The sequence below is a fragment of the Melospiza georgiana genome, chromosome 15 (assembly GCF_028018845.1).
Source record: "Melospiza georgiana isolate bMelGeo1 chromosome 15, bMelGeo1.pri, whole genome shotgun sequence".
NCBI lineage: Eukaryota > Metazoa > Chordata > Aves > Passeriformes > Passerellidae > Melospiza > Melospiza georgiana.
Window position 1 is genome coordinate 4795273 of NC_080444.1, and position 12890 is coordinate 4808162.

Consider the following 12890-nt stretch of genomic DNA (forward strand, 5'->3'; position numbering starts at 1 on the left):
GTTTAAAGAAGCTTCCTCCAGACGGCTCAGCTGCTGCAAAAACTGGGTAGGGAAGTGTTTTAAGATGGGAAAGTCTGATACAAATCTGGGTGGGCACATTATCTGCCTTTACCACGACCTCCAGTCTGTTTCTGCTGATGTTCCCACTGTGTTTTCTTGGCTTTTGGCTTCCTGGGACACCACCAGAATCCAATCCCAGGTCTGGATGGACCCAAGCAGAGGCACCCCACTGTCAGATGGAGATCCTGGATGGTTCACACTCACCCATCCACCCTGCTCCTCCACCAGGATCTCTGTCACTGTGATCCCATTGCCAGTTACACTTGCAGGCTCCCAGCACTGACTTTTATGTATATTTTATGTATATTTTATGTATATTTTATGCATATTTTATGTATATTTTATGCATATGTGTAACACTTTTGTGTACATTAAAAATAACTCAAATGCTCTAACAGTCCTAAATCCCTCCTTACAAAACAACATAAGGCAAACAACATGTGGCAGCTCTCAGACATGTGGCAGCTGCAGGGGAGTGCTCTGGCATCAGCCAGAATACAGTAAAATAACCTGAACCCCATAGTAATACAGGGTGACTGAGAATATCAGCAATGACAGTAAGAATCTCCCAGTTTAGTATCCACCCATCTCATGTCCTGAAAGACAGAAGTCAATTTATGCATTTAAAAGCATCTGAGTATTGGCAGCAACTGCTTGAAGTTGTGAAATGCTTTGGATTTCTATCTCAGTGTATTGAGTTTTTTTTTTCTGGTATTTTTCAGAGGCTTTTCCTTAGCACCCATGGTCTAGGTTTGGACTGTCTTAAAATGCAAATATTTAGAAATAACAGAAACTACAATTAAAAAGTCTTTCTGTTTTTTAGCCCTGACACTAAGATAGGTAAATTTTATGTGAGAGCCCTCTTGCCTGGAGGTTTGTGTTCCATGGGCAGCTCCTCCCGACAAGGATCTCAGTGGTTTCTCCACTGAGCTCCTCAGCCTCATCCTTTGGTGTCTTCCATCACTGTGGCAGGAGGAGGGGATGAGAAAACATCAAATCCATGTGCCCACATGATTTTGTGACACCAGAAGAGGCTTAACTCAACACCGACTTTACTTTTGCTCCATGTTATCAGCTTTAATTGTTCTCTCTTCCCCTTTGGAAGTCTCTCCAGTGCAACAACCTGTGTCTCCTAATGTTCCCTTTCGTTCCAGAATGAAACATCAGCCACAAAAGCTTTTCAGATCAATACCAGTGAATTAAGCTCTTCTTATAGAATAATATATGATAAAAGATTTAATTATGCTGGCCAAGTAAATCTTGTTTTCAAGTGACAAGGAAACAAAGAATTTAGGAGCGGTGTGCATTTCACAGCTGCATAAATCTGCTGGAACAACAGATGCTATTATCCATGCACTTTAAAAATAATGAATCAGCCTTTGCCACGGAGTGAGCCTGATTTGCATGGGATGTGTTCAGTCAGGGTGAGCAGGAATGAGGTCAGGAGAGCCCCCTGTGCCCAGGCGTGCACACACAGCAGCCTGGTGGCACACAGCTCTGCAGGGGACCCTTGGCTCGGCTTTGCACTCACCTCTCCATCTTTGGATTCCAGCCTGAGCTCTGTCCTGCACGTGGCCTTCAGGCTGCCGGCCTCGGCGTTGATCTCGATGCCCTTGGGAGCCTCCATCACCAGCGCGCGCGTGGGCGACTCCAGCCTGCAACACAGGGGGGGAAAACATCCTGATCACATCCCTGTGCTGCAACACGGGGGGGAAAAACATCCTGATCACATCCCTGTGCTGCAACACATGGGGGGGGGAAACAGATCCTGATCACATCCCTGTGCTGCAACACAGGGGGAAAAGAGACCCTGATCACATCCCTGTGCTACAACACCCTGCCCCAGCCTGCAACACAGGGAAAACAGATCCTGATCACATCCCTGTGCTGCAACACAGGGGGAAAACAGCTCCTGATCACATCCCTGTGCTGCACCTGTGCTGCACCACCCTGCAACACAGGGGGAAAAGAGATCCTGATCACATCCCTGTGCTGCAACACAGGGGGGGAAAAACATCCTGATCACATCCCTGTGCTGCACCTGTGCTGCACCACCCTGCAACACACAGGGGAAAACATCCTGATCAGATCCCTGTGCTGCACCACCCTGCAACACAAGGGGAAAACATCCCGATCACATCCCTGTGCTGCAACACAGGGGGGAGAAACAGATCCTGATTACATCCCTGTGCTGCACCACCCTGCCCCAGCTTGCAACACAGGGGGGGGAAAACATCCTGATCAGATCCCTGTGCTGCAACACATGGGGGAAAAACAGATCCTGATCAGATCCCTGTGCTACAACACATGGGGGAAAACAGCTCCTGATCAGATCCCTGTGCTGCCCCAGCTGCAACACACAGGGGACACAGCCTGAGGGATCCTGCTCAGGCTGTGCTGCACCACCCTGCAACACACAGTGCTCACACAGCCCATGGGCTCCATGCTCCTGCTCAGGCTGTTGTGCTGCACCTCAGACCCTGCTGATGTGCAGGTTCTCACCTGCTTCCAGAGGAAAAGGTTCATGCATGGTAAAACACACCACAAATCTGATCTGCTCACATTCCATGCCAGCTTTGCTATGCTGGGCCAAGAGAAAAGGGGCAATGAAGCCATCCCCAAGGTCAGCTGGCTCCTGTTTCTGGTTCTGCTTTCTCACTAATCAGTGCTAATGGGATACCAGCAAAGCTGAGCACCTGCACAGAGGGTGCAAGTGTTTCTCTTCCTCACACCCCTGTTCAAACAGGAATGAATTAGTTCTCCTGACTTCCTACAACGTGAGGTTTGGAAGGGTTTAAAGATACAAGGAAATAAATGAAAGCAATCAGGCTGAAGACCCCAAAATTTGTGGTCTCCAGTCCTAGGCTCACATCACACCAGGCGTGACCATGTGTTCTGCAGAGCTTCAGCCCCTCCTAAATGTGGATACAATGCAGAGGCCTCTGACAGCCCTTTAACACAGCCCTGTTACAGCCCTTTAACTTCAAGGTTAATGCTGTAAAGTGCAGAAGCACAAAGTTCAGTCTTCCTTGTTCATCATCCATTTTCAGTTCTTCTATTATACTTGTCTCTTTCTTATTTACAATACAGTCTCTTATGACTCTCTGTATTGCAAATGGTTATTAAAAAACAACTCTCCCTCTTTGGGAATATCCTCTCAGTGGATTTCATCCTCATTTATTTACTGCAGGGTCCCAAGATCCAGGTTGTGGTGTCCTCAGGTGAGGCAGGAGGGAGGGCTGGAGCAGGACCTGCTCTGCTTTGCCATTTGGGGCTGGGCAGCACTGACCAAAGCTGGGCAGGGGCAGCCCAGCACCACCCCCAGCTCCCCATGGCAGCTCTCAGGGTTTGCCTGCATCAGCTCTTTCTCTGCTTTCCATATATATATAATCATTTGTGCATGTAAGTGTGCTCTTGAATGGACTCCTGCTGGTACTGAGACAGCATTATGGGGGACTGAGGGAATTCAGCTGTATTTATTGCAGCCAACAGCTCAATAAAGCACAGGCACAGCTCCCTCTGTGTGGCACTTTTCAAGTTACGACTTTCCCTCTTTTCAGTGTCTTCATATTGCTGATTTTTGAACACCTTTCCCTCAAGACCCCAAACTTATCTATAATTTCCTGGCTGACTTAACTAATTCTAAATTTCAGGGAGCAACTGAGGCATATGCAGCCTAAGGAATGAGTGTGGTCTCATGGTTAGCAGCCTCTGCACAACCCTTCTGAGCTGCCTTTTGTTTTCTGCAGAGAAGCTACATTTTATGTAAACTTCTTCTGATTCCTTCCACTGTTATCATGCCTCAACTGGTTTCTGTGTGAAGAACCTAAGGTTAAGGCTGCTGTAAATAACTTTTTTTTCCTGACTGAATTGCAGCTTGCATGGAGGACAAAAAGCTGTCTGACCCATGTTTTCCCTGGAGATTTCTGCCCAGGGATTCAGCACACTCTCACCATTGGTGTACCTCACAGGCTGGTGTTTGCTCTAAAAAACAAAGCACCCTCTGCTTGCCCTAAGCCCCAGGATCTGTGCTGCAGGGTCTGGCACACATCCCTTCTGCTCCACAGGCAGGATCCTCATGAGGAGCAGCAGAGAGCTTGGGCCAGTTACATCTTAAATCATGGAGCTAAATTCACCAGAGGATGTGTCCAATTCCAGAGGATGTGTCCAAACCCCAAGACAGCTGAGGTAATCTGAGGATAAAATAATTCCTAAGTACACGGCCTGGTGACTCTCCAGCTCTCCAGCATCTCAGTGACTCTCCAATTTCTTTGATGTCCTGGCTGTCTCAATTTATTTGTTCATCTGTTAATCTTTTAGCTCTTCTATCCACTGAGAAATAAATCTCCTAGGTACAAAACAGTGCTCAGACAGCACAGTGCAAACACACTCCTTTGCAGCAGCCTCTGTGCAGGAGCAGCCTCCCTGTCCCAGGCCTTCACTGGAGAGAGGAGAGCTGGGAAAGCTGTGGAAGAAGGGGGAGGATCAATAGAGGAGCTTCTTGCACATCTTTCCCTGTGCACACAGGTCCCCTGAACAGCCATCTGACCTGAAATTCAAGCTTTGAATAAACCACCAGTGATCTGGAGTGTCCTAGACAACACTGCCCAAAGTTTTATTCTCTTTCACATGGAACAAAGTGATGGAGTTATTCTCCCTCCTCCACATGAAGAAGTGGAGTAACAGCATCTTGCAAACACTGTTGAAAACCATGTCGTTTTTGGATGCATTCTAATCCATGCAGAGCTTCTTTCCTCATGGAGGCACAAAGGACCCTCTGAACAGCCCATGGTGTGACGTGGGACAAGGACACCACAACAGCCAGGGCTCTGCTGCTGCTCCATCACCCTCCTCACTGACCCCATCCCACAGCCTCAGACAGCTGCAGTCCTGATTCACACGGATTCAACCAAACCCAACCCTTTAACGCTGAAAATACTTTAAAGCCCAGGGACCTGTTTAGAACCTTAAAACTACAGAAATGTTTGAAAATACCAGGACAGCAAAGTGCAGCTCTTTCAATCATGAACACCTTTGGTCTGCAGCCCACATGGCTTTGTGCTTGTGCTGTGGTTTGGAGCCTGACTCTTCTCTCTCCTCCAATTTCCATATTGCTGTAAATCCATCTTTTTGGGACTCTTGTACCAGTTTATGCTACTGTAAAGGAGGACAGGAAGTTCTTAAAAATTGTTTCCTTGGTATTTAAGGGGCATATGTTTGTAAGGGATTTCATTCGATTATTTTCTGATATCCTGAATGAATTCCTGAGCCACCTGACCATAAACCAGGAGCTGCAAAATCTATGCAAAGCCAGAGAAAGCAGCTGAGGAGTTTATGCTCTGGGGGTTTGAGCAATGTTTACTGAACACTTTCATTTGAAGCAGGCGTTTAAGAGACGCTCTGCTTTTAAACCTAATTCTGCCTTGCAGAGCAGAACCAATTTGGAGACTAATAATGAAAGAGAATGATTTAGAGATGAACAGATAATTCATTCAAAATCAACATTTGTTTTCCAGTGTGATACTCCAGAGCTTTTAGTGGGATTCCCATCTCCTGGTGAGGTGTAAGCCTGTACTTAGAGCAGTAGGCTGGAAAGGTGGCTGCATGAATATAGATTGTTTCATTATTTGCTCCTGCTCTTGAATTTTCCATCCCAGCAATTGGCACATAAGCCCTTTTTATTGACCATGGGTGCTGCTTATTTTTGCTCAAGTATTTGCGGGCTGGATTTTGACCTCTCTCCCAGAGCTGGGCAAGAAGGGTAAATGCAATGCTGTGCACAGTTACAGCTTGCTGAATTCAGCACCGAGATAAGCCACTGCCATGAAATTGCTTGTCCCACCTGCAGTCTCCTGGGAGGTGGATGAAGAGACATTCTCCTGTATGGGTGACTCCCCACAACTTGGGAGCTATTCCTCTGGATCCCAAGGTTTCATATAAGTCCAAAATTTTTTTTTAAAAAAAGACACAAGTAACAGGATTTTCAGAACTATCCAAGTTCCCAAGTTCCACTTATTACAACGGGTGTTAGCTACTTTTGAAAATCCCATTGAGCACCTAAATGCCATAACAAATCTGACCCTTAATCTCAGTTCTTAGTTCTGCAACAGAGGTAACAGCACTTCCCAACTCCATGGGGAGGATGGGAAGATAAATATATTAGCAGTTGTGAAGCCTTTATATACTGCAATAACTGAGGCCAGGGAAGTCACCATGGCCAGGGATAAATGTCTGGCACGTGGATAACTGATCCTGCTCAAGCTGCTCTGCTGGCCTTGTATCTTCATCAAAAACAGTGTTAGTCCTGTTCCTCCCCCTGAGCACACTCAGCTCCAGCTCACCACCCTGAATGGACAGTGCCAAATGTGCCTCTAAAGCCCTTCTACTCCATCCTACACCAAAGCACCTCCTGTTTTAAAGAGAGGTGATGGCATGTGGGCACCTCACTGTGAACCCCTAGAAATCAATGGGAATTCTGTGCTCCTGAAAACCCACATGGGGAAAAAATAATTCAGTGTCATCCCTGCTTTGCTTTGGGAACTTTAGGAGTAATTTAAAGGAAATCAGCCCATGAGTTTGTGTTGTGGTTCCAGAGAAAGGCATTCACTTGGAAAGATCATTAATTACCTAGATTTTTAGTTTTCATTTCCTTCACCATAAACAGTCACATTAATCACCTCAGCACCACGGCATCTATTTCCTTCTTGTCCCTCCCCTCACCCCCTCCAGGACAATGCAGCATTTTCCTTACTCTTATGAACAGCCTTTTGAATTCTGGGAAAAAAGGAAGGTAGTCAAGATGTGCAGGCAGTATCACCTGAAGTTGGAGGCTGCTGATGTGCTTCCAATACAGTGGGCATAACTCTGTTAAAAAGTTAATTTTAATGTAAATAGTTCAGGGGGGAAATTTGCCGAGGTCCAGCACTGATGCAAACATGATTTGCAATCTGTGCCTTGCACCAAAGGCCACAGCAGAGGAGAGGGATGATCCTCAACATGGGAAAGGAGCTCCTGTGAGCTGAGGACCTTCTGCTGCCACTTTATAATTGTTCTCATTTCTTTCTTATTCTCATTTTTTCTTTTTTTTTTCCTTTTTAACTAGGAATGGCCTCAAGCTTCAGAATTCCTTGTGCCCACAAGGGGCTTTTTCTGTGTGGGACACAAATGCTGCTTGCAGTATGGAAATAGGAAGAGAGGTTCATGCACAGGAGGTGAGGAACATATGATGCAGCAGTGTGGTAACAGGAGCTAATTTAATTTTGCTCAGAAACCTCTGGACTGAGAATAGAGCATGTATTACTGCAGCTGTAGCCCATTACCTCTAATGACTCTAATTATTTTTTATGGTATCCATCTGACCAGCCATAAGATTCACGTTGAGCATAAAATTAGCCAATGTTAGCGCCGTGCCTGCTTCTATCTCATACAACTGGTAAATTATTTCAGCAAGTAAACATGGAGCTCCATCAATTTGCTGGTAATGAACCAGCTTATTCAGCTGAAATTTGTTTTCAATTTTAACTCCCTTGTTTCAATGAAATCAATGGGATCACCCATTCCCAGTGACTTACACTTCTGACTTCATTATTTGTGTGTTATCTCATATATGTCAACTCCTAAAACAAAACACAATGCTTGTCTCCCTATTAACAGGAAGTTAATTAAGTTTTACTGAATTGCAAAGAAGCCATGCTTAGTTTCTATTTTTAGAATGCCTAGAAGTGGTTTTTTTATTATTATTTTAAATTGTCTTTACTTGTATTGGAACAGAAAAATGTTTAGAAGGAGGAACAACAGGTTGAGCCTTGACTAACCTGGCGAAAACCTCAACTGAAAATAAGTTCAAGCAAAGTTTTGTCTCTGCCCTGGGCTCTCCCCTTTATCGCTAGAATTCCTTCCCACTGGTATTGTCATTTCATGGCAAAAACATAGGCTGAAAAATGGCAAGATCAGTGAGTCTAATATAAAGCAGAAAAGATAAAAAAAGGGAGCTGGCCTTGGTACATCAGACCAGAGGTTAAAATCCAAAGAATTTTAAATGCACAATGTCTTTTCCTGAGACACCATGATTTTGACAAAATATGACCTAAGTGCACAATACAAAAGCAGCAAGCACTCTGAGAGCTTACAGAAGAGATCATCACTAATAAGAAAATATGTATCCCTGTTATTTATTGCCTAGCATTGACATAAATCTTGTTTTCAATTACATGCTAATGAAGCACACCAATTACTGTTTGAATAGGGACATCTGATTACAGTCTCAATCAACAGAAATAAATCTTGCTTATGGAACGTTTCCAGGGTATTTTCTTTAGAAACATTAATTAGAGAAGTAAACAAGGATATATTATTATCATGTCATCCAATTGTAAATCCTGCCTATCACTGTAAATACTGGTTAGTCTGACAGTGTGCATCACCACAGTTTCCAGTGTTTATGCTGCAAATCTAATGAGTGACAATTCCAGTGCAGCTATAATGTGAAAGAGATTGTTATGGCTTCGGGTCCAAAACCTTATGCAATTTATAATGTAATACACTGAACAGTAAATGAAAATTATTTTATCTATCTCCACAAACCACAGGTAATTCCCAAGCAAAACCCACCTAAATCTGTCAGAGACCTGACAAGTGCAGAGGTCTAATGATGCTTTATTGGAAATTACAGTTTTCTAATTGAGTTTGAGACAAGTCTGGTGCAAATGGCAGGGGGTGCAACAAATTTTCTCATCTGTGTTTGGGCAACACAGATGCTGAAGAGATTCTGTACAAAGCTGAGTCAAGAGAAAGATAAAAAGGAGTTGAAAATTACCCTTGTTCCAACTTTGTAAGCTTCACTGTTTCCTTGGAGAGGAAACCTTGTGTTTACAACTTTTCTTTCTTCTTTTTTTAAATAAAGCTCTTACAGCTTCGAGGAATGCTTCATCACCAGCACTGTAATAAATCTGCTGCTGGTTTTGGTAACTTCATCTCAGAGCCCAATGGACCAGTTTATGTATTTTTCACCCAGTTTGAGTTATGGGTCCTGTGTTTAGTGAACTTTTCCTGAAGAGAGCTGATGCTAAAACAATATTCTTCTGACCATGTAATGGACATATCTTATTATTATCTCTTCAGAGACCACAACTCTGTGAAAAGAGCTAACTAAAGCAGTGAAACCATCACAAAGGAGGGAAAAACCAGCATCAGGGAGATGCTCAGCTAAATTAAAAGAAGATTTGAGAAGATCCAGACAAATGAGGAGTTTGTAGGGAGGGTATTGTCTTGCAGCATCAAGCAGGTGAGAACCAGCTTTCCTTCTCCCTCCAAAAAAATGCCATTCCTCAGCAAGAGGAGAGGTTTGAACATATGGTTCCTCCCACCACACTGCAAATCCCCTGCTGCAGTCTTCCAGTACACTTTGCACTAGCTGAGGCTGATTGAGAGCACTAAAAAGCAGCAAAACTAGGAAAACATGGAGCAGTCAAAATACAACTGTAAATTCCTTGTGATTGCCTTCCATGCTACAGCACAGGAATTGCTGAAGGCAAGATAATTATGTAAAGTTGTCTTAAATGTCTTAGGGTAGTTTTGGTTTTTGTTTTACATTTAAAGTAATTTCTGGATTAGCTTAGCAGAAGCCAAATATAGTATTTAGAAGACAAAACCTGAGATCAAGCAGATGATATCAAATTAATCTAGGGAGAAAAATGACTGTGTAATACTACTGAGATCTAGTTTCATTATGAACTGGAGAAGTGGTGAAGGGCAGAGACTGTCTAAGAAAAAAAGTGCAAGATTAATGTTCAATGAAGTGGAGGTATGGTTGAGAAAATTAAAATCATCTGGATAATTAAAAAATTCTGTTGCTTATAAATCAAGGAGGGAAATTATCATAGAAATTGGGAGATAGTTGAACATGATGTGTGGTAAATACAGATGTGGTTTAAAAAGATGATGTGTTTAAGCAGACAGAGAAGGGATTCAGAGATGTAAAAATAATTATTCTGATTTTAAGTGTAGAGATGACTGCAACATCCCTCTCCTCACCTGGGCTGGTCCAGCTTCCAGCCTTCACTGACAAGCTGGGACAGCCAGAGCCATCCATGTGCTGAGTGGTGGGAACAGCCAGAACTGAGACAGAAAATGACATTATCACAAGAAAGCTGAGCTCTGACCAAAGCACAACGCTGCTGATGCCACTGGCTGGCACCTAAGAGCCAATAATTATTTTTATTACAAATACCTGACCACAGCTCCTTGAACATTTACACAGGCCAGATCAAAACTGCTCAAATAACAGTCTGGAAATTTCTTCCTGTCTGATCTGTGTGGGGTAACCAGGGGGTTTGGCATTGCAGTATGACTGTGCTTCTGATCCCACTGCCCACAGCCTCCCAAACCAGAGCTACACATCCTCATCCACTACCTAAACCACCCATTTATTTTGCTTATTATGTAACTTCTTGCAATAAATTAAAACAAATGGAAAGAAAATAAATTCCTCCTCCTGTTGGCTGCACTAACGACCAGGCTCATTTCACACACGGAGAGAAATAATTACTTTTCATGTTACCATAATTGCCTAAACCACAAATGCATTTTTTAAGAAACAAAGGTTGGGCTGGTGTAAGTTTCTAATTACAGGTTGAAAGCTTTTAATTAAAAGGCATAAATTGGAAGGAACCCTTTCAAGCAGCATTGCAGAAGAAGCTGCTAAGATTGGGTATTAGCTTGATGCACTGTCACCGTGCCAGGGGGGAGAAAAAGAAACAGAAATCAAATGTTGTGGCTCTTCCTTGGGGCCACTGACACTTTGCTACCCAGTGTCTCACCAAGTGCTGCCCCAGGGACACAGAGGAGATGAACACATCACAGAGGAGGTTGCAGGGCCACATTTCACAGCAACCCTGAGCCACTGGCACAGGGATAGTGATGCTGAACCAGAGGGAACAATTCAGGCTTCAATCAGCTTTTTCCTGAAGTTTATACAGGCTGCTGGATGGTGGCAGGAGGACAAAACCATCTGAGTTAGGCTAAAATGATAAAACACCATGAAAATATGGCTACTTGAGTGAGGTAAAATATGCTGGATGAACGATTTGTATTTGTGAATTACACAGTACATAGTGCTCAGATTTGGGGTGGCTGTCACGTGCAGTGAGCAGCTGGATGAAACTGGGCCCAATCTCTGCCACTTTCATGATCTGCTCTTCTGCTTTCCTCTGAAAGAAGGCAGCATGATGCAAATGCTTTATCTTATTCTCCTGTTTTTCAGAGTGTTGAAAAATCCTGCAGGGCAGACCAGCACGCCATCCCTGCCAGAGAAATTGCTTTCCTGTGATAACCCACACTCCAATGAGAGGATTACTGGCAGGGGTGCAGCACTATGCAAATCTTGCACTCATGAGCATCGGCCTTTGCATGCAGTCTCCTGCATCAGAACTGCTCGAGGAAGAGATGCCGATCTGGATTTTCATTTTAAAATCACTTTTGAAGTTTGTCTGCCCATGGGGTTTCCACCTGCTGTTTGGTCAGCAATAAAGCAAAAGGGTCAGGTGGATTAAAATCTCACATGGTATTGCTCAGGTTCAGCCTCCAGCACTCACTGCAGTGATGATTTACTCTTTCTCCTCTCTGCTGATTTATTCTATTCCTTCTAAAAAGACTGGCATTAATAGTAAATCACTTACAATGAGAAATACAGAGATAACAAAGCTAAAAAGGATTTGGAATGGCAGAATTAAAAAAAACTGCTGAAAAAAAAATTTAAAAAGGTGTGTCTTTGTGCATCATCTACTCAGTGGTGATACCCTTTGGAAACATGTACACACTTGCCTAAGTGGATTTGAAGAGCTTATTTAGCATGACAAATTGGCTACAACCTAATGGGTATTTCTGAAAACCCATTCATGGACCTGCAGACACTCACATTCCCGTGGCATATCCATTCATTGTACAGTCAATTTATAATGATTCCACCAAATTAAATCTTTATTAACAAACTTATTGACTCTGGCTTTGACTTATTGTCCCCCCTTTTAATTAACTGCAGTAATGAGACAAGCAGCATCCAATATAACAAACATTTTGTTTAAAACCTGCCATTTATTTCAAGCAGCTCCACTAAAAATGAAGGCTGAATTGCTATTTGCTAAATGTCAATTTTCACACTCTGTTGAACCTTTTCTGAAGGCTGTCAACCACAAATCTGCAGTCATCTTTTCCCCTCTGATCAGAGCTATATAGAGCATATAACAGCTTTTCAGTTACTTTTCATTTTTATGCAGAAGATATACCATTTTCTGTTCCCAGCATATTTTAAAAAAATTGTAAATGTGCATAAATTGTAAATGTAAAGAGATGCATATGCCAAGGTTGTGGCCTCTCTCACAGTCACAGGTTACACCAGCAATGTGGTTCCATGTCTGCATGTGCAAGGGCACATAAATGATCCAGACTCCTCAAATCCAGCCCTTTATCATGCAACAATACTGCACCATCCTCTTTTATAAAGTGCTGGGCTCCTGCTCACAGCTGGGGAGATGTTTCCCCCTCCAGATCACTCATTGACAGCCTTGCTTTGGGAGGAATTCTAAAATAAAGCCAAGGAATGGGGAAGACCACCATGGACAGAGAGCCCAGGGCTCCTCCTGGTGAGATTTTTGGCACAGAGAAATTTGGAAGGGCAATGGGAGGGATGGGGAGCATTTGAACAAAGTCAGGCTCAAAGCTCTTTGCTGGTGTAGAACAGAAAATCTTACAGCTCTTTGAGATTTCCAGCTAATTTCTTGCTTTCAAATATGCTAAAGAAAATAGGTTGGGAAATGGTGGAGAGCAGAAAATAA

The 12890-nt window shown here is 43.5% G+C and overlaps 1 protein-coding gene across 3 annotated transcripts in view; it reads right to left on the bottom strand.

The window, feature by feature from the left end:
- The window catches only part of SGCD (sarcoglycan delta), a 306084-nt gene that overhangs the window by 8761 nt on the left and 284433 nt on the right, over positions 1-12890 (bottom strand). For all 3 annotated transcript variants that reach the window (XM_058034848.1, XM_058034847.1, XM_058034849.1), the window contains one exon: positions 1592-1715. In XM_058034848.1, the coding sequence (XP_057890831.1) occupies positions 1592-1715 (124 nt within the window). The remainder of the gene's footprint in view (positions 1-1591; positions 1716-12890) is intronic.